This window comes from Vulpes lagopus, chromosome 7, assembly GCF_018345385.1.
Source record: "Vulpes lagopus strain Blue_001 chromosome 7, ASM1834538v1, whole genome shotgun sequence".
Classification (NCBI taxonomy): domain Eukaryota; kingdom Metazoa; phylum Chordata; class Mammalia; order Carnivora; family Canidae; genus Vulpes; species Vulpes lagopus.
The window spans coordinates 5,322,838-5,344,460 of NC_054830.1; the positions used below are offsets into that span (position 1 = coordinate 5,322,838).

The following is a 21,623-nucleotide window of genomic DNA, read 5'->3' on the forward strand; positions in this document are numbered from 1 at the left end:
GACACCACCCACCCCCACCCGTGGTTCTCAGCCAGGGTCCGTGGCCAGATTCCCAGGATCTGGTCAAATTTCAGAAACATCACTCTCATGCAATACCCGGATGTCCCCTCGGCCTGAGTCACTATTCACCATTCCTCCCACCCTTCAAAGTAAGCAGCGTGCCCTGTTGCTGCTTCCAGGAAGCCCTCAAGACTTCCAGGCTGCATCATGGGCCCTCCATTGGGTTCACTTTATTTTGCCTTATAACTGCCCAGGGGGTTATTGATCTATCTCCCCCAACGAACAGGGTGTGTGTGGGGGTTCTGGGAGGACAGTCCTCAGGATCCGATTCCTGCCTCTGTCCACTGTCAGCTCCAGCTCAGGCCTCAGTGTCAAAATTGCCTCCTCGGAAGAGCCAAGTTACAACAGCACAGGTAAGGCAACGAAGAGTGACTTAGCAGGCGACAAACAAGGATGCTGCTAAAATTTACAGAGGGTGATGCCTCAGTAATAATAGAAGCATCCAGGCTCCGCGTCCTGGGCGACATGAACGACTCTAAAGGAGAGCCAGTGGCTGCAAAGGTCCACGTCGTAATGGTTTCTAAACAGTCGGTGCCCGATCGGACCGGCAGGCAGTATTTGAGCAATGCTTGTGTGCAAGTGACTTATGTACTTGGATTTCCCAAGGTCCCAAGGCGCGACCTCTTCACCTATTTCCAGAAGTCGAATTGGTTGTGCTCACTCTGGGTGATTACTGTTCAAGGTTGGAACACGTTGAAACAGGTGAGCAGCTCCTGCCCTCTGGCTTGCTCCTGTCTCAATCCAGAAGTTACTGCAAGCATCTTTGACGTTTCATCAATGCAAGCGCCAGGGCGCCAGCTGTACCTGCCCGCCCCCCACGCCCCCGGAAAGTGCTTTGAAAATCTTCCACCCTGGGACAGCTGAGTGGCTCAGCCGTTCAGCAGGTTCAGCATCTACCTTTGGCTCAGGCCATGATCCTGGGGTCCCGGGATCGAGTCCTGCATCCGGCTCCTCCATAGGGAGTCTGCTTCTCCCTCTGCCCGTGCCTCTGGCTCTCTCTGTGTCTCTCATAAATAAATAAATAAAATCTTAAAAAAAAAAAAAAAAGAAAAAAAAAGAAAAGAAAATCCTTCACCCTAACAGCCAACTTCACTGAGAAAGTAGGACCAGTAACTCAGGCACCTAAGAGATCTTGTTCCCTGAGCTCGTCCTACAGGCTCTTAGGTTTGTACGAACACATCCTATTCCACAAATTTCAGTCTTTCTGTGGAGTCATGTACATTTCCTTGCATGAAAATGGTCACAAGCTTCAAAATTCAAAATCAGTCCTTTGCCAGTGAGAACTACATGAGGGGAAGCATGTTCCCATGCAGTCATGGGTACAGCCTGACACCCTCCCCCCCCCCAAGAAGCGCCCCAATCTGCAGACCCAGGGAAACCTCTCTCGACTCCTAGTGCCCGTGGAAACGTGACCTGGCAGCGGAGGAGCAACTGCACTTTATTGTTAGGCACGAGCCATCTGGAAAACAGTACTGGAAACACACATCCTAAAGGGTCAAGGCATTTTCCCAGGATAAGGGTCTATCAAAAAAAAATTTTTTTTTAAGATTTTATTTATTTATTCATGAGAGACACAGAGAGAGGCAGAGACACAGGCAGAGGGAGAAGCAGGCTCCCTGTGGGGGAGCCAGATACAGGACTCGATCCCAGGACCCTGGGATCACGACCTGAGCCGAAGGGAGATGCCCAACCACTGAGCCACCCAGGCGTCTCCCCTCTAGTTTTATTTTTATTCAAAAGCGAAAGATTCGAAATCTATGAAGAGGGGAAAGAAGTGATCTCCTTAGAGAGGCTCTGGCCTCCCTTATGCTCAACATGTTTGTGGGAAATCCTAGGAACACGTGGGAAAGTTCTAAATGTCCTGACCCAAAGTCGAAATTGCCACCAACTGCTTCCAGGCTCTGGGGAGGTTCCCCAGGAAGCTCCAGCGGGCGTCCAGTGCCAGGTGCTTCTGTGATCCGCATTTTGCAACCGAGGCACAGGATCACCCAAGGGCACAGAGCAGGAGGCAGAGGGCTGGTATTCAAATGTGAGCCTGTCTCCAAAGGCTGCCACCTTGTCATGACCACACAAACGTTTATTTATCGTGTGCCAGGTGCTGGGGTCCTAGCAGGGGACAGACTGGTGAGGATTCCAGCCCTCGTGGAGCTGTGGTCCTGCACAGGGCGAGGGTTGGGGGCAGCAAATACTCTACATTTTATTAATTTATTTCATTATGCTGAGTAGCAGAGAGAAACCTAGGGCAGGGCAAAGAGATCAGGAATCGGGCAGCGGGAGCTGCAATTTTAAACAGGAAGGTCAGGATGGTCTCCTTAAGAAGGTGATGGCTGAGAAAAGGGATGAGGACTCCATGGGCATAGAGCTTTCCAGGCAAAGGGAACAGATCGTGCAAAGGCCCTGAGGCCGGGCCATGTTCAGTAGCTTCATGTTACGGGGACAAAGCCTGCGGGGCTGGAACAGAGGGGCCTGTGGGAAGAGGCGAGGGCAGGGAGGCGACCGCCTTATATTAGGGTCACCCCAACCAACCTCTCAGATGGAGAAATGAGATCCAGAGGTAGCCGTTTCCAGAGCTTGTCCTGCCCACGTTCCTCTTCAGTCCCTGTCCTTGTCCCCTGCCATCTCCAGAGAGTTTAGTTAGACTCACTCGCTCCAGCTGTAGCTCCCCGGCACCTGCCAGGATCACTGTCCTACAGGATCCAGGGCCAAAAGGAGCTGCCCTCGGACGCAACCACCCCCAGTGTGGAGAGGGATGGGGGTGAGGAGGCCAGCTGCGGCCACAGGGTCCTGGCGCAGCAGGACCACCAATCGACGTTCGAGTCCAAGGGTCCGAATCCCCTCGTTAAAGCCTCTGAAGCTGCTGAGATGTGGGGCAGGCCTGGGTAAGTGGTGGGGGTGGGAGGGGTGACCAGACCCAGGGGACCGGGCCCCTGTCCCCATGCACTAAGGGAAGGGGGGCCGAGTTCTTTCTCCTCCGCCTGCAAAGGGAGTGACGGCAGGCTGATGGCGGGACCATCCTCAAAATACAACCTGCTTCGGTTTCTGCTGCCTGCCCTCCCGGATCTGGGTTCCCTCTCTCAGTGTATCCTGCTCACACCCAGCTCTGTGCCCTGCCTGACCTGCCCGCCCGGTCACTGCCACTGCTCACCGCCCCCCCCCCCCCCGCCCCACCTCCTCCCTGCCTCCACACCCCCTATCTGTGCCGTCTCCCGGCTACTTCACTTCCTCCGGGAAGTCTTCCAGGTCAGCCGAGCCCCATCACATGCAGGAAGGCTTGCCCACCGGGAAGAGGAGTGGATTTTCTTCCTTCCTCCTGCCAGCCTCCTCGGCCATCAGGGTTCCAGGAGCAACCCGTGCACAGGGGACCAAGTACCCTGCCAACTGCAAGAGACCCAACAACCTCTTACCCTCCAACCAAGGAGGCTCCCGGGGGCTGCTGTTGTTGGACCGGGGGACCCTGAGAACCTTCGCTCTCTGCGGCTGCCCCTCTGCCCACTCTGTCTCCCTTGCTCCCTCGGAGCCAGCCACACTGGCCTCTGACATGCCAGGCCTGGTCCGGCCTTTGCACATGCTGGTGCCTCTGCTTGGAACGCTCCTCTCATCCTTTGGGTTGCACACCCATGGCCCGACTCCCCGAACACCAGCTCCAGCTCCGTTTTGTAGCGGGCAGCAGGGGAGCTTCCTTTCGTTCACCGCCCAGCCCAGATGCCTCCCACTGCAGGCACTTCATAAGTATGTGCTGGATAAGTACATAACAGACACGGGCGGGGGACGGGGGGCGACAAGCACAGGATAGAGGGGTTCTCCAGGCAGGGGCTTGGCCTCTCCTCAGATACACAGTCATGGGATCCTGGGGCAAAATATGGGGTTGGGACCCCACGATGGGGTGGGGAGAGCTGAGGTCCTGTCCATTCATTGCGGGGAACTGGTATGATGGTCTCATATTAACAAAGGTATGAAGCCGAGATCGAAGGAGGGGAAAGGCCCCCTTTATACTGCTCTGATCAGAGCCTATTCAAGTGTGGCAAAGAAGAGTCCATTCTGAATGGCTTGGGGTGGGGCGGGGGTGGGAAAGACAGCCAAGTAAGGGAGTAAGATCCCAACCACTGAATTATTCAAGCAGAGGATTCAGAAACTCAGCAGAGCTGACCATTTCCCCCTGGCTTCTGGCTTGCCACCGACCCTGTTTCCCTCTGCCCTCTCTCTGCTCAATCCCCCCAGGTGGGGATGTCTCCCAAGCCCCCAACTTGCTTCTTCCAAGCCCACCCTGCACCTCGCCTTCACCTGGGGGTCTAGCAGCGTCCCAACTTCCAGATGCTGGACACATGGCCAGCTTGCACCTGAACCTGCTCCCCCAGTGGGTGGTTGCTCCACCAACCCCCCTTCGAATCTCTCCAGGGTCCATGCATTCCTCCCTCATCCCCACCTCCATCCAGGCTGGTCTCTTACTTAGCTCCTGCACCCTGCGGATCCTCCCCTCCACCTCTCCCTCCACCTCTCTGAGCACTGCTCTCTCCACCCTGTTAACTCTTCATCATCCTTGTTAATCCACCAATGATCACCTCCTCCAAGAAGCCTTCCCTGGGGAGGGCCCCAGGGTGAATCAGGCTGCTCCCCTGGGCTCCCTCCCCCCAGACATCCAGGCATCTGTTGTTTCACCAGGTGCTTATTAGCATCTGGGCGCTGTGCTCACCTCTGAGGTGATGACTGCTATTAGTCCCATTTTACAGGTGAAGAAACTGAAGCAAGAAGGAGGTGAAGTCACTAGCCTGAGGGCACCGAACTCCCAACAGGCAGGACAGGTCAGAGGCAGCCTCCAGACAGCCGGAGAGAGGGCAGCCCGCAGTGCCCAGATAACAGAGGAGCCTGTCCCCAGGCACCTGCTTTCCCATGGGCATCCCAAGGGGGGTGGGAGGCCCGTTCCTGCTCCCCCCTGCCAACTAAGGAGCCCAGTGGCTCCTGAGCGCAGCGATCGCTCCAAGCCAGGCACTGGGCCAACTAAACACTTTACACGCCTGACTCACTCAATCTGCAGAAGGCCCTGGGTCTGGAGGTGGGCACGGTTACGCAGCGCTCCCATTTCTCAGAGCTGGAAATGGGGGCTCATCACGCTGTGAACTCCCCCTGGCTCTGGCGTCCTCCCCCATCCCCATTCCCTTGGGCAGCAGGCTGGGATCAGCCAAGCCCTTTCCTAGCCAAGGCTTCCTTTGATCAGAACACCACTCCTAGGCATAGGTACTACTGATCCATTTTACAGATGGGCAAACTGAAGCTCAGAAAACTTTCCCTGGGGCCACAAGGCCAGTTCAATGACCAAGTCTCCCAGTTCATTTCCACCGCCTCTTCCCTCCCCTGTCAAGGCGCAGCCGCTGGGAGGAGGTGAGCTGGGAAAGCAGGCAGCAAAGGTCCTGGCTTAGCCTGCCGGGGCTCAGCTGTGCTGAGTGAGGATCCTGGCATCCCCCCTGCCACCTCAGCCATGTTCATACGCAGCAGCTGCTCTTGGAAGGGGACGGAGTCCAGACTGGGGGCCTTGGGAGCTTCCAAAGCAACCCCATACTCCAGGATGTCTTTTTCGAGCAGCCTCCCTAGAAGAGATCCAGGTCACGGGAGTGGGGCGAGCTTGGCTCCTGCACTCGCCGCAGGACACCCCGCCTGGGTGTGGAGTCAGTCTCCAGGAGCCCGTCTCCGGGAGCCTCCCCCATCAGGTGGTATTTCACGGTTTTGCAAGTCAGACTCAGCCAGACACAGCCCCACCCCATCTGCTTCTCCCTCAGTTTCCCCATCCCAGCAAGGAAAGGCCCCTGCGCACTCCCAGCCGCCAGCGCCAGAAATCTCCTCGCAGGTTCCTTTCACGCCCCACTTCTGAGCAGGCAGGGGAGGCAGACGACGTTCTTCTGCCAAAATGCACCCCCTCCTCCCCGGGTCACCCCGTTTTCCACCACCCCTTCCGGTGGGGTCCAAAGCAGCAGCCTCCTCCAGTCCCCCCATCCCGCCTGCGCACAGCGGGGGACCGTCCTAAGCCGCACCAGGGCCGGGCTACTCACTTCGGTCTAAGCCTCCCGTGGCCCCGCCAGGCCGGAGAATGGAATCCACGCACTCCCGCCGCCTCCGAGGCGCGGGCCAACCTCTCCCCACCCCCGAGCCTCCCCTACGGCGCTTCGGACTCGCTGGCCTCTTTTCTGCCCTGCAAACACACCCGGCGGGGCCCTGCCTCCAGACCCGGCTGCCGCGGGTGCGCTCGGGCCCGGAGGACCCCCTGCGCGAATCGCTCCCCGACCCTCACTTACTCCATCGCCCCGAGGCGCCGGCCTCCCGCACCGGCGCGGGCCGAGCGGCCGCAGGCGGCTTACGCGGTCGCAGCCGTCTACGCAGCCGGGCTGCGAGGCCGGGCCCCGCTGCATCCCGGCGCGCGCACGTCGGTGGCGCCCCGCGGGCGCTCGGCGCGGTCTCCCGGGCGTCTGACCCCCGCCCCGCCCCGCCCCGCCGCGCCGCGCCGCTCGCGTTCGCGCGTCCGCCTCCCCCGCGCCCCCCGCTCGGCTGGCGGCGCGCGGACCCTCGGGGGACAGCGCTGTCTCGGGGCGGCGGCCCGGGCCTGGGACCGGATGAGGAGCCCCGAGAGGCCGCCCCGGGCGGGGGGATGGGGGCCGGGGCCGCCATGGCCGCGGGGGCGGGGCCGGGGCCGGGGCCGGGGCTCGCCGCCAGGGTGCGTTCGGGGCGCGGGGCGCTCGCTTACCTGGGGGCGCGGGCGGCGGGGCGCGCCGGGGGCGGGCGGCGGACGCGGAGAGGGAGCACGCGCAGCCCGCACGCGGCCGCCGGACTCTGCTCCCAGCGCCGCCTCCGCCGTGGGGCTCGGCGGTAGGCTGGGGGGCCGCGGGGCGGGGCGGGGCGGGCCGCGGGGCGGGGCCCGGGGGCGGGGCCGAGCCGGGGCGCGGGGTCCAGGCGGCGCCCGGCCCTCTCCGCGGGCCGCACGGCTTCCTGCGGACCCCCGCCCCGCGCCGCCGGCCCGGCCCGGCCCCGCCCCCGCCCAGCCCCGCCCCCGCCTGGCCCCGCCCTGGCCCCGCCCCCGGGCCTGGCCCCGCCCCCGCCCCAGGCCCGCCCGGAGGCGCGCTTGGCCTACATCCAGCTGCAGGTCCTTAGCCTGCGCCTTCTCTCTCGCGTCCGAACGCAGCGCGGCCGCGCTCGGTCCGGCCCGCGGTTCTGTTCCGTTCGCCGCACGTGCGCCCGGTCCCCTCCCGGGTCCCCTCTTCCGGCCTGGCTCCGACCCGCGCATCTGCATACCCACTGCGGGCGCCCTGGTCTGCTGGCGTCGCTGGGGAGGCCGGGACTCGGTGTCAGGCCTCGGAGGCCACCTCGGGTTGCCCCGAGCCTGGGGACCTGTCCCAGCTCGCACACGGAGCCGCTCCAGGTCGTGGTTGGGTGGGGCCGAAGCGCGCGGGAGCCGAGCGCCGGGTCGGCAGGTCGGGAGTAGTGGAGGGCGGGCGGGCGGAGGCTGCGATTTTGTGGGGGCCCGGGTCAGGAGGCAGAGCCGTGGAGGCGGCGGCGGGGCGGGGGCAAGTTGCTTCACATCGCTGAGATTTGATTTCCACACGTGGGAAGGGAAAGGGGGCAGAGAACCTGTGCCTCCCAACCCGGCTCCAGGGCTTTGCACCTGCTATTCTTCTACGAGACTGTTTTCCCTTTTCAAATGCGTGCATCCTTCTCCCTCAGACCTCAGGGCCCTCTGCAGAGCCCCCCTCACTCCTCTACCCCCAAAGCTCCTCTGTGCATGGTGGAGAAGGAAGATCATAAAGCCACTTTCTCGAGTATAGCTGCTAGGGCTGCATCCCCTTGCCCCTGGGGTTGCTCAGAGCATGGCAACCATTTGTATTAATAGTTATGGGAGACACTGGAATGGGGGAGACCAGGCCCCAGGGGAGAAGCAGCAGATCCCCCAGAGAAGTGGAGGGGGGGTGCCAGAGGATATGAGTGGGCCAGGGTCAGAGACAGATTTCAGGGGGGGAGGTGGGGTGGCTGGAGGAAGGGGTCAGCCTGGCAGGAAGAGATGCAGCTGAACTTTCTGCAGTTGGGCTGCTTCTTGGCTGCCCTCTGCCCTCCTTCTCCCGCCCCTACTCCCTGTGTGAACATGGGACATTCAGGACAGGCTTCCTAGAGGAGGTGACATCTGAATCTGAGAGGTGAATGGATGGGGGCATTAAGCCGAGTTAGGATCCAGAGGTGAGTGAAGAAGAGCCACAGCCGAGTGGGGCCAGCCACTTGAAGGCCCTCCAAGGCTCCCCCGGGGAGTGGCACAGACTTAAAATTAGACTCTGCATTGGGTTCTTCTGGAGCCTGGTGGAGGGGGTGCAGACAGGAGTGAAGGGAGGGACTCCAGCGGGATCTAGGGGTTATGTGGCCGGGGCTCTGGGCATCAGGGGAGGCCAGGACCTAGCTGGTTGGTGGGAGTGCAGAGATGCAGTCATTTCTCAGCTGGCAAGCCCAGCGCAGACCCTAAGGAGGCCCAAAGCTGGGACCTGAGGGAGAGAGGGGGAGCTCCTTGCTTCTTCCTCCCCTCCAGGTTTTCACACCTTTTGTGCCCGAAGGGGGGACACATTGTGCCTGGGGAGGCCGGTAAGTCCTGATCCAGGTGGAAGATGCTATAGTGTTGATTTGGGAAAGCGGAGATCAGGGGGCCAGGAGCCAAAGAAACAGGTGCCTCTAGAAGCCAGAAACACATTCTCCCTGAGAGCTTCCAGAAGGAATGAGCCCTGTGGATACCTTGATTTCAGTGCAGTGAGATCCGTGTTGGACCTCAGAGCTACTGAACGATCAGATAAATAAATGTGTGTGTGTGTGTGTTTAAAGATTTTATTTATTTATTTATTCATGAGAGACACTGAGAGAGAGAGAGGCAGAGACACAGGCAGAGGGAGAAGCAGGCTCCACCCAGGGAGCCCGATCCCAGGTCTCCAGGATCACGCCCCGGGCTGATGGCAGGCACTAAACGACTGAGCCACCCGGGGATCCCCCTAAATGTGTGTGGTTTTAAGCCACCAAGTGTGTCATCATTCATTCCTGCAGAACGCGAGACTCGCACAGACCCCCCATCCTCCCGCCCAGACACCTGTTCGTGCTCCCGGGAACCCCCTCCTCACCCCCAACACACACATCCGGACCCAGTTTCCAAACCAGCAGCTGGGAGCCCCATCCAGGTCAGACCCACACCCCCTGCGGGGTGCCCCCCATCACCCACCCCTCCAGACCTCTGGCCCCCTCCTGTGGTCCCCGGGGCTGCCGCTCCCTTGTTCTAGCGGGGTGAGGACTGCCATCCCAGATGCTTGCCTGTCCCTGCCTCTCTCTGCCCAGCACTGCCCGGCTCACGCCGACAAGGCCTCTTGTCCCCGACCTGTGGTCGACTGTCCTTCCTGGCTCAGCCTTTGCCAGTCAAGACTTCTGGCTTCAATGGGGGTTGAGGGGGCTCCAATTCACAAAGACCTGGGCCTGTGTTTGTGCTGTGTGACCTCGGCTGTGTGACGCAGCCTCTCTGAGCCCCGTGGTGTCATCATCTGGGGAATGGAAGATAACCAGGCCATCAGGTGTGGGGGGGTACCTGGAGGGACCTCTGTCTCCGTGCTTCCCCATCCAAAGGGCCTGAGTCAGGGCTGGGGAGGGTTGGGGCAGATAGAATGGGGAATGGAGAAGCCTTTGCACTGGCTGTTCCTCCTGTCTGGGACTGCCTGCGAGTCCACGCGGCCCTTCCCCCCTCCCTTGGGTCTTTAGTGAAAGGTTCACCCCACAGGACCCATTCTCCTCCCCCTGCCTGTCCCCCTCGCCAGCTCTCTCTCTTCAGCCCTCCTCCCTCTCGGTTTTTAGACCTGTGCCTGCCAGCCTCCCCCTGGAAGAAGTTCACCCCTCAAGGCTAGGGGGTTCCGCCTTGGTCCCCCGGTGACCCTAACACAGGAGACGGGGCCTGGTACACAGTGAGTGTCTCACGGATGTTCTTTAAGGGTGCAGAGAATGGGGAGAAATGAAGCTTGTCCGAGAAAGGCTCAGAAGAGGGGGCCTGCTGGGTATACCCGCAAGTCTGTATGTCTCCTTGTCGGGGTGTCTCCGGGTCCATCTGGGTCTCTGTGCATTTTTGTGTTTCTGGGGTGTCTGTGTGCAAGCATCTGAGCATGGACATGCGCAGCCTCAACTTCTCTGGCTGCGTGCAGGGGTGGGGCGGTGGGAGGAGGGTGCTGAGCTTTCCTCCCTGGAGCGGCACTGCCTCCCCCAAGGGCCCTCCCTTCTCCCAGTGGGGGCGGGCTAACCGCCTTGGGTGGACCATGCCCACCCCCTAGCCCAAGGTTCCCTGCAGCCCGGCAGGGCACCCACTCTGGGAGCTTTACAGAGCCCAACATATCCAGCCCTGTCTGTGAAGCAAGTGCATTTAAAATTCCCACTTCAGGGGCACCTGAGTGGCTCAGTTGTTTAAATGTCTGCCTTTGGCTCAGGTCATAATCCCAGAGTCCTGGGATCAAGCCCCGCATTGGGCTCCCTGCTTGGCAGGGAGTCTGCTTCTCCCTCTCCCTGCCACTCCTCCTGCTTATGCTCTCTCTCTCTCTCAAATAAATAAATAAATAAATAAATAAAATCTTAAAAAAATTAAATAAAAATGCCCATTTCATAGATGAGGACACAAGCCCAGAGGGGTGCAGTCAGCTGCCCAAGGCCACACAGCCAGAGAAGAGGCAGCTTTGAACTCAGCATCTCCTGACCTCTCACCTTTTGTCAGCACCCTGCTTTCTTTCTTCTTTCCCTTTGCTGGATTGGGAGGCTCATGGGTGGGGACACAGAAGGTCTGCACCTTCCCTCGGCCTTGGCAGACTCACCCCCCCCCTTGCTCTGAATGTCCTTACTCACCTATCCCCAGGGCTGGCCTGGCCCCCCCTGCGGGTGATGGGAAAGGGCCCCAACACCTATTGTGCATCTGTCCCTACCTTCCTGCTCATAGGACGTCCTTCCAGGTTCATTGATTCCCGCCTTCCACCCACAGGCCATCCAGGATGCTCTCATTTCTCCTCATCCCCACCTACATGCCCGCGACTTCTACACGATCTAGCAGACAAAACATCCGGGGCCTAGAGGTACCGTGACCTGTCATCCAATGTACCTGGGACATGGGACAGTCCTGAGCAAGCCATGGCAGTTGGTCATCCTAGCAGGAGGTAGGGTCACTTTGCCCTCGGTGACGCAGCAAGATCAGGAGCCCCCATGTCAACACCTGCTGATCCAAGACACCATCCCCTCTCCTAGATTTGACTAGGAGGAAACTGTGTCCTATTTTTTTTAAAGATTTTATTTATTTATTCAGGAGAGACACAGAGAGAGGCAGAGACACAGGCCGAGGGAGAAGCAGGCTCCCTGCGGGGAGCCCAATGCAGGACTTGATTGCCATTCAATATCCTAATTTACAGTCAAGTCGAGGGTTTTTAAGATAGTCACAGGGTTGGGCAGCTCTCACCACCTTGTTTTTTGTTTTGTTTTTAATAAGCTCTATGCCCAACATGGGGCTTGAGCTCATGGCCCTGAGATCAAGGGTCGCATGCTCTAACGAGTGAGCCAGCCAGGTGCCCCACCTGGCTTCTTCTTTTTAAGGGAACCAGTCCCCTGATCTGAGGAACAGTGTAATAAACACCCTGGTGCAGACCCAGAAGTACAATAGCCAGTCACAGGGCGTGCACAGGTAGAGTGTTTTTTTAAAGATTTTATTTATTTGACACAGAGCACAAGCGGGGGTAGGGGGAGTGGCAGGCAGAGGGAGAGGGAGAAGCAGGCTCCCCGCTGAGCAGGGAGCCCGATGTGGGGCTCCCTCCCAGGACGCTGGGATCATAATCTGAGCCAAAGGCAAATACTTAACTGACTGAGCCACCCACGTGCCCCTAGAAGCTCTTAAAACAATTTATTTAAGTAATCTTGACACCTGATATGGGGCTTGAATTTATGATCCCGAGATTAGGAATTGCACATTCCCCTGATTGAGACAGCCAGGTGTCCCAAAGCTCTTTTTATTATTAAGGAACTTATTTCTTATTCTCTGACATAAGCTGTAGTTTTCTCCCCCCTCCACTCCCACCCAGTTTGTTGTATTTTTACCTTGTTTATTATTGTTTTCTCCCCATGTGGATTTGGATTTCCAAAAATCCATTTGGATTTTTAGGAAGCTGGACTCCCCTTTTTCTTTTGTGGCTTTTATTTTTTTTTTTAATTTTTATTTATTTATGATAGTCACAGAGAGAGAGAGAGAGAAGCAGAGACACAGGCAGAGGGAGAAGCAGGCTCCATGCACTGGGAGCCTGATGTGGGATTCGATCCCGGGTCTCCAGGATCGCGCCCTGGGCCAAAGGCAGGCGCCAAACCGCTGCGCCACCCAGGGATCCCTTTTGTGGCTTTTATGTTTAATTATTTTTCTTAGGAAGACCTTAGCTATTCTCAAATTTTTAAAAGGCCTATTTTTAAAAGGCCCCTATGTGTTTTTTCCCCTAGTACTTTTATGATTTTATTTCTCACGTGTCAAACTTTGATCCAGCAGGAATTTGTATTGAGATAAGGTGTGAGGTAGGGACCTGACTTTTGTTCTTTCCGTTGTCCCAACAGTGTTCATTGCATCATCCACTCTTTAGATAGTGCAGCGCTAAGGCTGTCACGTCTACAAGGAGGGTAGTTGTAAGGTGTGGGGGGAAGCTAGACTTGGCACAACATGAAAACTGTTTGCTACTAAATTGATAATTTAGGAAATAAGACCCTGCTTTAATCTCTGGGGTTGTTTCAGCACTGAGCTGCACCCATGGAACATGATTTTTTTTTTTCTTTTTTTGGATCCGTTGTTCTCTGGTTGTGGAATGTTGTAAACATTCTCCCAAAAACAATGTCAGCACAACGCAAAATGATTCTGCAAAATGTCTGTCGCAAAATGATACAACCAACCTGGAAACTTGGGGGATTTCATGTGATGGAAGAAAGAGGCTGTGGACAGGGACTAAAATGTGGGTGAGTTATGGACAGAGGAGGAACTGATGGTCAGTCCGAGGAATAATTAGTTAAACATGGAGCAAGAGCCCGTTGGTCGAGGCAGGACAGGCTGCTCCAGGGACGGTGAGTCAACCATCAAATGGGTCAGATGCAGACCCATGTCTGGTTTCCTGGGGCCACCATCGCAAAATACCACAAACTGGGCACCTTGCACAAGTTCTGAAAGTTCTCACCATTCTGGAAGTTCAGTGTCCAAAATCAAGGTGTTGACAGGGCCGTTCTCCCTCCGATGGCTCCAGGGAAGAATCTTCCCTGCCTCTTCTGGCTTTCATGGCTGCCAGCAGTCCTTGGCATTGCTTGGTTTGTAGACACATTGTTCCAGTTCCTGCGCATAACCAATCTTCCTTCTCTGTGTGTGTCTGTGTCCAAACTTCTCTTATGAGGTCATTGGATTAGGGGCCCACTGTACTCCAGGATGAGCTCATCTTACTTTGATTGCATCTGCAAAGATCCTTATTTCTAGATAAAGGTCATATTCCCAGGTACTGGGAGCTAGGACTTCAACGTATCTTTCTGGGGGACGCAATTCAACCCACAATGTGTGTGTGTGTGTGTGTGTGTGTGTGTGTGTGTGTTTATTTTCTCCCCCAATGACTCCAGAATCTGATTGAAATATTAAATGTGAATTATTAAATACAGCTTGGTGGTGGTAGTGAGGGGGATAAGTGACCTTCCAACCCCTCCCATGAGTTAATTTATTTTTCTGTTTCAAGAATTAGCCTGTAGTTTCAATGGCAGCTCATATCTTGTTTACTATAAAGCAGAATGAATTCCTTGTCATAGTTTGTGCTCTGTTTTCGAAGGACACGGTTCCTTCCAATCAACCCTTTTGTTTCTTGCTCTGGCCTTTCGCTGCCAATGTTAATTCGAGGGGCTTTTCTCTGGGACCAGTGAGCCAAAGCTGATGAAGAGGCCTCTTGGTAATTCCAGGTCAATGTGCTGGGCGTGTGATGAGGGAGGTTGGGTGAGCACAAGATGTTCAGGACGTGGGTAGGAGGTCAGGGTGATCTTCCCAAGGACAGAATGTCCGTCAGCTGCAGGGGCAAGGTGGGCAGGGATGCAGGGGGCCAGGGAAGAGGTGGGGGGGTCCCCTGAAACAAAAGTCCAGTGTGACCTAAGGGGGGGCAGCATGGCAGAAACTGTTCATTCAAGCCTGGGGGGCCCCCCGGGCTCACCCTTCATGAGTCACAATTGGGTTTTTATAGGAGAGTGTCATACTCTGATCTGCAGTCTGAAAGGTCACAGGGCTTGTGGCGTGGGAGGTACAGGGAGGGAATAGGGAAAAGGAAGCTGGTTTCCCAGCCGAGGGTGTCTGGAGGCTGGTGGGATGGATGGGGTGGGGGGGTAGGGGTTGGGCAGGGGTGGAAGGGAAGGACAGGGAGCCAGCACGGAGGTCTCAGGGGCAGGTCTGCAGTGCCTCGCATGATGTCCCTCTCTGGCTGGGTGGCCAGGTGGGTGACCCTGAGTGGCGGGCATAGGGCAGCAGCAGGCTTGGAGGGACAGTGCCCGGTTGCACAGGAGATGTCCTGATGTCCGTGAGAGGCAAGCCCTGGAAGCTCATGTGTCTGTCTGGGCTGGGGAGGTGGGGTCCCTGGTGTCAGCCCTGGGTGGTGGCGTGGGGTGGCAGGCGGCCTCGTGGGTGACACTCCCCGTGGGTAAGGGTGACAGGAGGGGCTATGGGGAGAGGCTAGGCCAGACTGCAAGGGGGCCAGCCAGCTGGGGCTCATCCTGCCTCTGCCCTCAGGCAGTGCAATGGGCCTCCCTCTGCACCCAGGCCGCAGAGGCCACCAGCAGCCTTGCTGGAACTTGGCCTCTAGACCATCCTGGAGCAAGAGTGGGATGGAGACAGTCCGAGGGGAGGAAGAGGGCGAGGAGGGGAAAGCAGCATTTATTGACCACTTCCCACATGCAGGGCATGTCCTCGGTGTCTTGCCTATTAAAAGTAACAGCAGCCGCAAAAAAATTGTCACAGGACACTTCAGTGCCAGACAGTATTTTAAATGACTCATTCGACCCTTCCATGGCCCTGTGGGGTAGGCACCTTTATCTCCTTTCATGGATGAGGAAACTGAGGCACAGAGACCTTAGGGCCCCAGCCCAAGGTCACAGAGTGTGGGAATCCAGCGAGTCACCGGTGTCAGTGCAAAGCTGGCCGCCCTGCGAGAAGCCTGAGGGAATTTGTTTTGGGGAGGACGGGGCTGAGGCAGGAAGAGCTGAGACAGGCTGCACTGAATCCCCCAAGGTCCACAGGAGTGCGGAGTGGGAGCTGGGGGTGGGGCTGACCTGACCCCAGCTCCCTGGAACCCCCCCCCACTTTCCCTACTGAAATGGCTACAGGATTGGGGGGGTTGGGGGAGGTGAGTGTATTGGGGGCAGAGGCCTTTGGAAATGGGAGGAGCAGCAGGGAGCAAACACAGGCTGAGCTGGAGCAGGGGGCTGGAGGTGTGGGGGCTGCTCATGCTCTAGGGTCCCTGCCTTGTCCTCCTCCACGGGAAGTGGGCATAACCCTCCTGCAGAGACCCGGGGTTTCTCAGTTCTTCCCAGCCCTGGAGTCCCATCCCCCGCCCTCCATGTGGGGGTGGCTCAGAGGATGGGGGGGCCTCCCTCTCCGAAGGAAAGGACCCTGGGGTGAGCCACTAAGCTTCTGCATATGACTCAAAGCCTTCTCTTATATTTTACAAAAACCCCGTGTGTGCGTTGGAGCTGAACCTCAGAGGCAAGAGTGCGTCACGTCACGCCAGCCAGGCGATCTGGCAAAGAGGAAAGCAGGTGCCAAGGCCTGGAGGTTTGAAGCAGCATATTTGGGGCTGAAGGTTAATTTGATGGTGCAAGGAACACAGAGGGTAGGTAGAGGTGAGGCTGCAAAAGAAGCAGGACCAGCGCCAAGAAAGTCCTTAAAAGGCTTGGCTCTAACCTTGGGGGCCACAGGGAGCCATGGAAGGGTTTAGAGCAGGGAGGGACACAGTCTCACGTGTGTGCCCTAGAGATCCCCTGGCTGTTGTCTGCAAGCGGGCTGGGGAGAGGGGAGAGGTCAGAGCAGTCGCTCAGGGTGGAGTTGAGTAGGGCAGAGGGGTAGAAGGGGGAGGGTTTTTAACTTTTAGGAGCTTTTATTTGAATTAGTGCACACACACACACACACACACACACACACACACACACACACACGGTCACAAATGTTTGTGCTCATAGAGCCAGGATGCCGATCTAAGACGGAAGCTCACCAGCCCCTGGAAGCCCCTGCTGTGCCTCCTTCCTGTTGCTCCCACCCAGGGTAACCCCTCACTTGACTTTGAATAGCACACACTCTCCCTGACAATTGGACTTCCAATAAATGGAAGCCGGTGGGGTGTTCTTTTGTTTTTTTTTTTTTTTTTTAAGATTTTATTTATTTATTCATGAGACACATAGAGAGGCAGAGACACAGGCAGAGGGAGAAGCAGGCTCCCTGCGGGGAGCTCTATGTGGGACTTGATCCCAGGACCCCAGGATCACGCCCTGAGCCGAAGGCAGATGCTCAACCACCGAGCCACCCAGGGGCCCCAGTGTATGTGTTTTATATGAGTTATATAAATAGTATCACACTGTATTATTATTGCACGAGTATTTCACTCACAAGTATGTTTTTGAGACACATTTATGTTGAGATGGAGATGAGAGGGGAAGCTACTCATGCCTTCTTCACTCCTCTATAATATTCCACAGGACCATCCTCCTTTTCATTTCTCTACTCCTCCACTGATGGACATTCCAATGGCTTCTAACTTTTCATTCTTCACATTTCAAAATCCACTGTCCACTTTTCGGGCTGCCTCTGCTGTATATGGTTCCATTTCTTTCCATTGGCCATTTGGAGATGACCTTTTGTGAAGGGCCCATTTTTCTGTTGGGGTTTCTGCCTTTTTCTTTCTTTTAAAGATTACTTATTTATTTATTCATGAGAGATACAGAAGGAGAGAGAGACAGAGACGCAGGCAGAGGGAGAAGCAGGCTCCATGCAGGGAGTCCAGCTTGGGACTCGATCCTGGGTCTCTAGGATCACGCCCTGGGCCGAAGGCAGCACTAAACCACTAAGTCACCGGGGCTGCCTGGTTTCTGCCTTTTTCTAGTTGATTTGTAGGAGTTCTTTATGTATGCTGAGTACAAGTCCTTTGCCGGATATTTTTACAGCAATTTTGGAAGAAGTCTTGGGAGGCATTCAGAAGGTAAGGTCAACAGATCTAGGTGGCTCAGTGGAGAAGAGGGAGAGGCAGGAGTGGAGAATGATGCCCCAATCTCTGGGGCCAAGTGTCAGGGTTGACTGATGGGGCCATTGCTGAGGTGGGATTCTAGGAAGAGTCACAGGTGAGGGAGGTGCTGGTGTATCTGCAGAGTCACCAGAATTTGTCCTGCAACTCCACCGACCATATGGGGGCTCCACAGGGAAGGACCCTGGGTCAGCCACAGACCTCAGAAATCATGTTCAAGATAGGGAGCCTTGGGGCACCTGGGTGGTTGAGCATCTGCCTTCAGCTCAGGGCGTGATCCCAGGGTCCTGGGATCGAGTCCCACATTAGGCTCCTCACAGGGAGCCTGCTTCTCCCTCTGCCTGTGTCTCTGCCTCCCTCTGTGTGTCTCTCATGAATAAATAAATAAAATCTTAAAAAAAAACCCGTAAGCATTCTTGTGTGTTTTTCTCTTCTTTTCTTTTTTAGAGTTTATTCATTTATTTAAGTAATTGCTACACCGTAGGTGGGGCTTGAACCCTCAACCCCAAGATCAAGAGTCACAGCTCCTCTGAGCCTCCTGTGGCTTGCAGCAGGTCCAGGTGGACCACCTTTTGACTCGGAGCACCAAACAGGATGGGGTCTTGTGGGCCAGCTGAGGATGGCTGAAGATCTGACACAGCATTTTCTTTTCTTGCATTAAAAAAAATCAAAGAATAATTAGCATGAAAAACTACCTTTTTCCTTTGTTGCAGCTCTGTGAATCTTTTTTTTTTTAATTTTTTTTTTTTATTTATTTATGATAGTCACAGAGAGAGAGAGGCAGAGACACAGGCAGAGGGAGAAGCAGGCTCCATGCACCGGGAGCCCGACGTGGGATTCGATCCCGGGTCTCCAGGATCGCGCCCTGGGCCAAAGGCAGGCGCCAAACCGATGCGCCACCCAGGGATCCCAGCTCTGTGAATCTTAAGCTGTGCAGAGATTCGCATAACCACCAGACTCAGGACACAGAACAGTTCCATCCCCGCCCCCCAAGTCCCTCACCCTGCCCCTTTATGGACTCCCCCAGCCCCTCCCCACAACTACTGACCTGTTGTTCTCTATCACGACAATTTGTCCTTTGCTAAGACTGTTGTATATAAGTGGAAACGGTTTGTAGCCTTTTGTTTTTGTTTTGTTTTGTTTTATTTTTGGTTTGTAGCCTTTTTTTTTTAAGATTTTATTTATTTATTCATAGAGATAGAGAGAGAGGCAGAGACACAGGCAGAGGGAGAAGCAGGCTCCATGCAGAGAGCCTGACGTGGGACTCGATCCAGGGTCTCCAGGATCATGCCCTGGGCTGCAGGCAGCGCTAAACTACTGCGCCACCAGGGCTACCCTGGTTTGTAGCCTTTTGAAGCTTGCTTCTTTCAGCATGAAGGACAACAGGATTTTATTATTATTATTATTATTATTATTAATTATTATTATTTTTTAAATAGACTTCATTTATTAGGTTCACAGCAAAATGGGGTGAAAAGTACAGGGAATTTCCCTTTGCCTCCTGCCCCTGCTATGCACAGACAGTCCGTCTATCCACACAGCAGAAGGGACCTTACTCACCATCAATGAACCCACATCGACACATCAGTATCACCCAAAGTGCACGGTTTACACTGGGGTTCACTCTCGGGCCTGCACGCTCTGTAGGTGTGGACAAATGGATCATGCATGTATCTGCCATTTTAATATGGCACAGAATAGTTTCACTGCCCTAAAAACCCTCTGCCCTCTGCCGTCCATCCCTCCCTCCCCCTAGCACCACTGCTGTTTTTACTCTCTGTACTTCTGCCTTTTCCAGAATGTCACGGAGTTGGAATCCTGTGGCGTGTGTGGCCTTTTCAGACCGGCTCCTTTCACTTGGTCATATGCATTTAAGGTTCTTCCGTGTGTTTTCGTGGCTTGATGGCTCATTTCTTTTTATTTTTTTTATTTTTTATTTTTTTTGGCTCATTTCTTTTTAGCGCCCAATAATATTCCATTGTCTCGGACCTCCCATAGTTTATTTATCCAACCACCTACTGATGGACTTCTTGGTTGCTTCCAAGTTTTGCCAATTATGAATAAGGCTGTTATACGCTTTCGTGTGCAGGTTTCCGTGTGGACATAGCTTTCAACACCTTTGGGTAAATACTGAGGAACGCAGTTGCTGGATCATATGGGACCCGTATGTTTAGTTTTGGAACAAACTGTCAGACTGTCTTCCCAAGTGGCGGCACCATTTTGCACCCCAGCAGCAGTGAACCAAAGTCCTGTTGCTCTACCTGTGACTGAAATTTTTTTTTTTTGGAAAAGATTTTTTATTTTTTAAAAAGATTTTATTTATTTGTTCATTCATGAGAGGCACAGAGAGAGAGAGAGAGGGGCAGAGACACAGGCAGAGGGAGAAGCAGGCTCCATGCAGGGAGCCCAATGTGGGACTCGATCGTGGGACTCCAGGATCACGCTCTGGGCCAAAGGCAGGCGCTAAACCACTGAGCCACCTGGGGATCCCCGATTTTTTATTTTTTAAAGATTTTATTTATTTTTTCATGAGAGACACACAGAGAGAGGCAGAGACACAGGCAGAGGGAGAAGCAGGCTCCCTGCGGGGAGCCCCATGTGGGACTCGATCCCAGGACCTTGGGATCACGCCCTGAGCTGAAGGCAGATGCTCAACTGCTGAGCCACACAGCTGCCCCAGATTTTTTATTTTTAAGTGATCTCTACACCCAACGTGGAGCTTGAATTCATGACCCTGAGGTCAAGAGTCATATGCTCTTCCAACTGAGCCTGGTAGGCACCCAGCAACAGGATTTTTTTAAAACAAGCTTTAGTTCACTTTTCTCTTTTCTTTCTTTCTTCTTTCTTTCTTCCTTCCTTCCTTTCTTTCTTTCTTTCTTTCTTTCTTTCTTTCTTTCTCTTTCTTTCTTTCTTTCTTTCTTTCTTTCTTTCTTTCTTTCTTTCTTTCTTTCCTTCTTTTTTGATTTTATTTATTTATTCGTGAGAGACACCAAGACACAGGCAGACACAGGCAGAGGGAGAAGCAGGCTCCCTTGGGTGAGCCTGATGTGGGACCCCAGAATCAGGCCCTGACCTGAAGGCAGATGCTCAATCACTGAGCCACCCAGGCACCCCTCACTCTGTTTTTCTTATATAAAACTACGTGGAGCCTGGCTCCTCTGCACAGAGACTGGTGTGGGTCCTTACAAGATGGTCGGTGAATTCCTGATAGGGAGGCTAGGTGAGCACCGTCCCTCTCCAGGGGTCAGGGTGAGATAGCTGTATGTCTTGGAGACAGCATCAAGTAACCTTGGCAAAGTGCCCCAGGGCAGCAGAGCAGCCCCTGGCCGAGGGGTAGCAGTGGTCAGTACCGGCCATCATCAGGAGCTTCTTGGGCACAGGGCTGAGACGATGCCAGTGCCTCTGGGGGCAGGGATGAGACGCACCAGCACAGAGCCACAGAGGCAAGTCACCTTGCACTGGACAGCCTGGGACTTGCCGATCTCATCCCCCTAATAGACTCACCCACACAGGGACAATGGAAAGCTTGGCCAGGATCATGGCCCCACGGGTGGCAGTGGCTACCTCCTTGGAGCACTTGACACCCAGACCGACGCGTCCATTGTAATGTTCGATGGCAACCAAGGCCTTGAAGCTGGTCCGCAGGCCAGCACGGGGCTGATTTTGCACAGGCCTGATTTTCAAAACCTCATCCTTGAGGGATGCCCCCAGGAAGAAGTCAATGATCTCAGATTCCCTGTTGGGCAGAGACAAGAGATAAATCTTCTCCAGGGACTTGATCTTCATGTCCCTGACCAGGCGGCCCAGCTTGGTGACCGGGATCCACTCCTTGTCCTCTCTCTGCCTTGCCTCTGTGAGCTCTGCGGCCTTGGCATCATCCGCCATTTGGTGCTCTCTCAGAGAAGCAGCCAGCAGCAGGATTTTGAATCACAGAAAAATTCAGACAAAGAATTGGGTTCCAAGTGGGCTCCAAAGAATTGGAGCTTTTTCTTAGAATATTGCATGAAAACACTTTCTACTTTGTTAAGGGAACCCTTCCTGTATCGTTAGGAAAGCCTTCCCATGTTGTTAAAAATGTTCAAAACATTTTTGATGACTGCATAACAGATTTCATCGTATTATTTTTTAATTTTTTTTAATTCTCATTTGCTTATTTTTAAAAGGATTCATTTATTTATTTGAGAGAGAGAGAGAGAGAGGGAGAGAGAGAAGCCATGAGAGGGGGGAGGGAGAGAATCCTATGCAGACTTTGTGCTCAGAGCAGAGCCCTACGTG

At 55.1% G+C, this 21,623-nt stretch overlaps 1 protein-coding gene, 1 long non-coding RNA gene and 1 pseudogene across 5 annotated transcripts in view; 1 reads left to right on the forward strand and 2 right to left on the reverse strand.

Annotated features, from left to right (window-relative positions):
- Window positions 1–7,457, reverse strand: part of CERS4 (ceramide synthase 4) — a 32,268-nt gene extending 24,811 nt beyond the window's left edge. Inside the window, exon 1 of one of the 4 annotated variants that reach the window (XM_041762620.1) lies at window positions 7,336–7,457. Coding sequence is in view for 1 of the 4 variants with exons in the window: in XM_041762616.1 (XP_041618550.1) it covers window positions 6,345–6,349 (5 nt within the window). In the remaining 3 variants the exon portion in view is untranslated. Of the gene's footprint in view, window positions 1–2,586; window positions 3,237–6,344; window positions 6,473–6,790; window positions 6,942–7,335 lie in introns of those variants that run through there. The other 3 variants (XM_041762617.1, XM_041762616.1, XM_041762621.1) reach the window with 3 other exon arrangements.
- Window positions 7,382–11,835, forward strand: LOC121495326. Its single transcript, XR_005988960.1, has 4 exons — window positions 7,382–7,514; window positions 9,115–9,245; window positions 9,907–10,013; window positions 11,069–11,835. It is a non-coding gene; the product is annotated as an uncharacterized LOC121495326 (long non-coding RNA).
- An 8,651-nt stretch (window positions 11,836–20,486) lies between these two features.
- LOC121494683 lies at window positions 20,487–21,304 on the reverse strand (annotated as a pseudogene).
- Window positions 21,305–21,623: the final 319 nt, after the last annotated feature.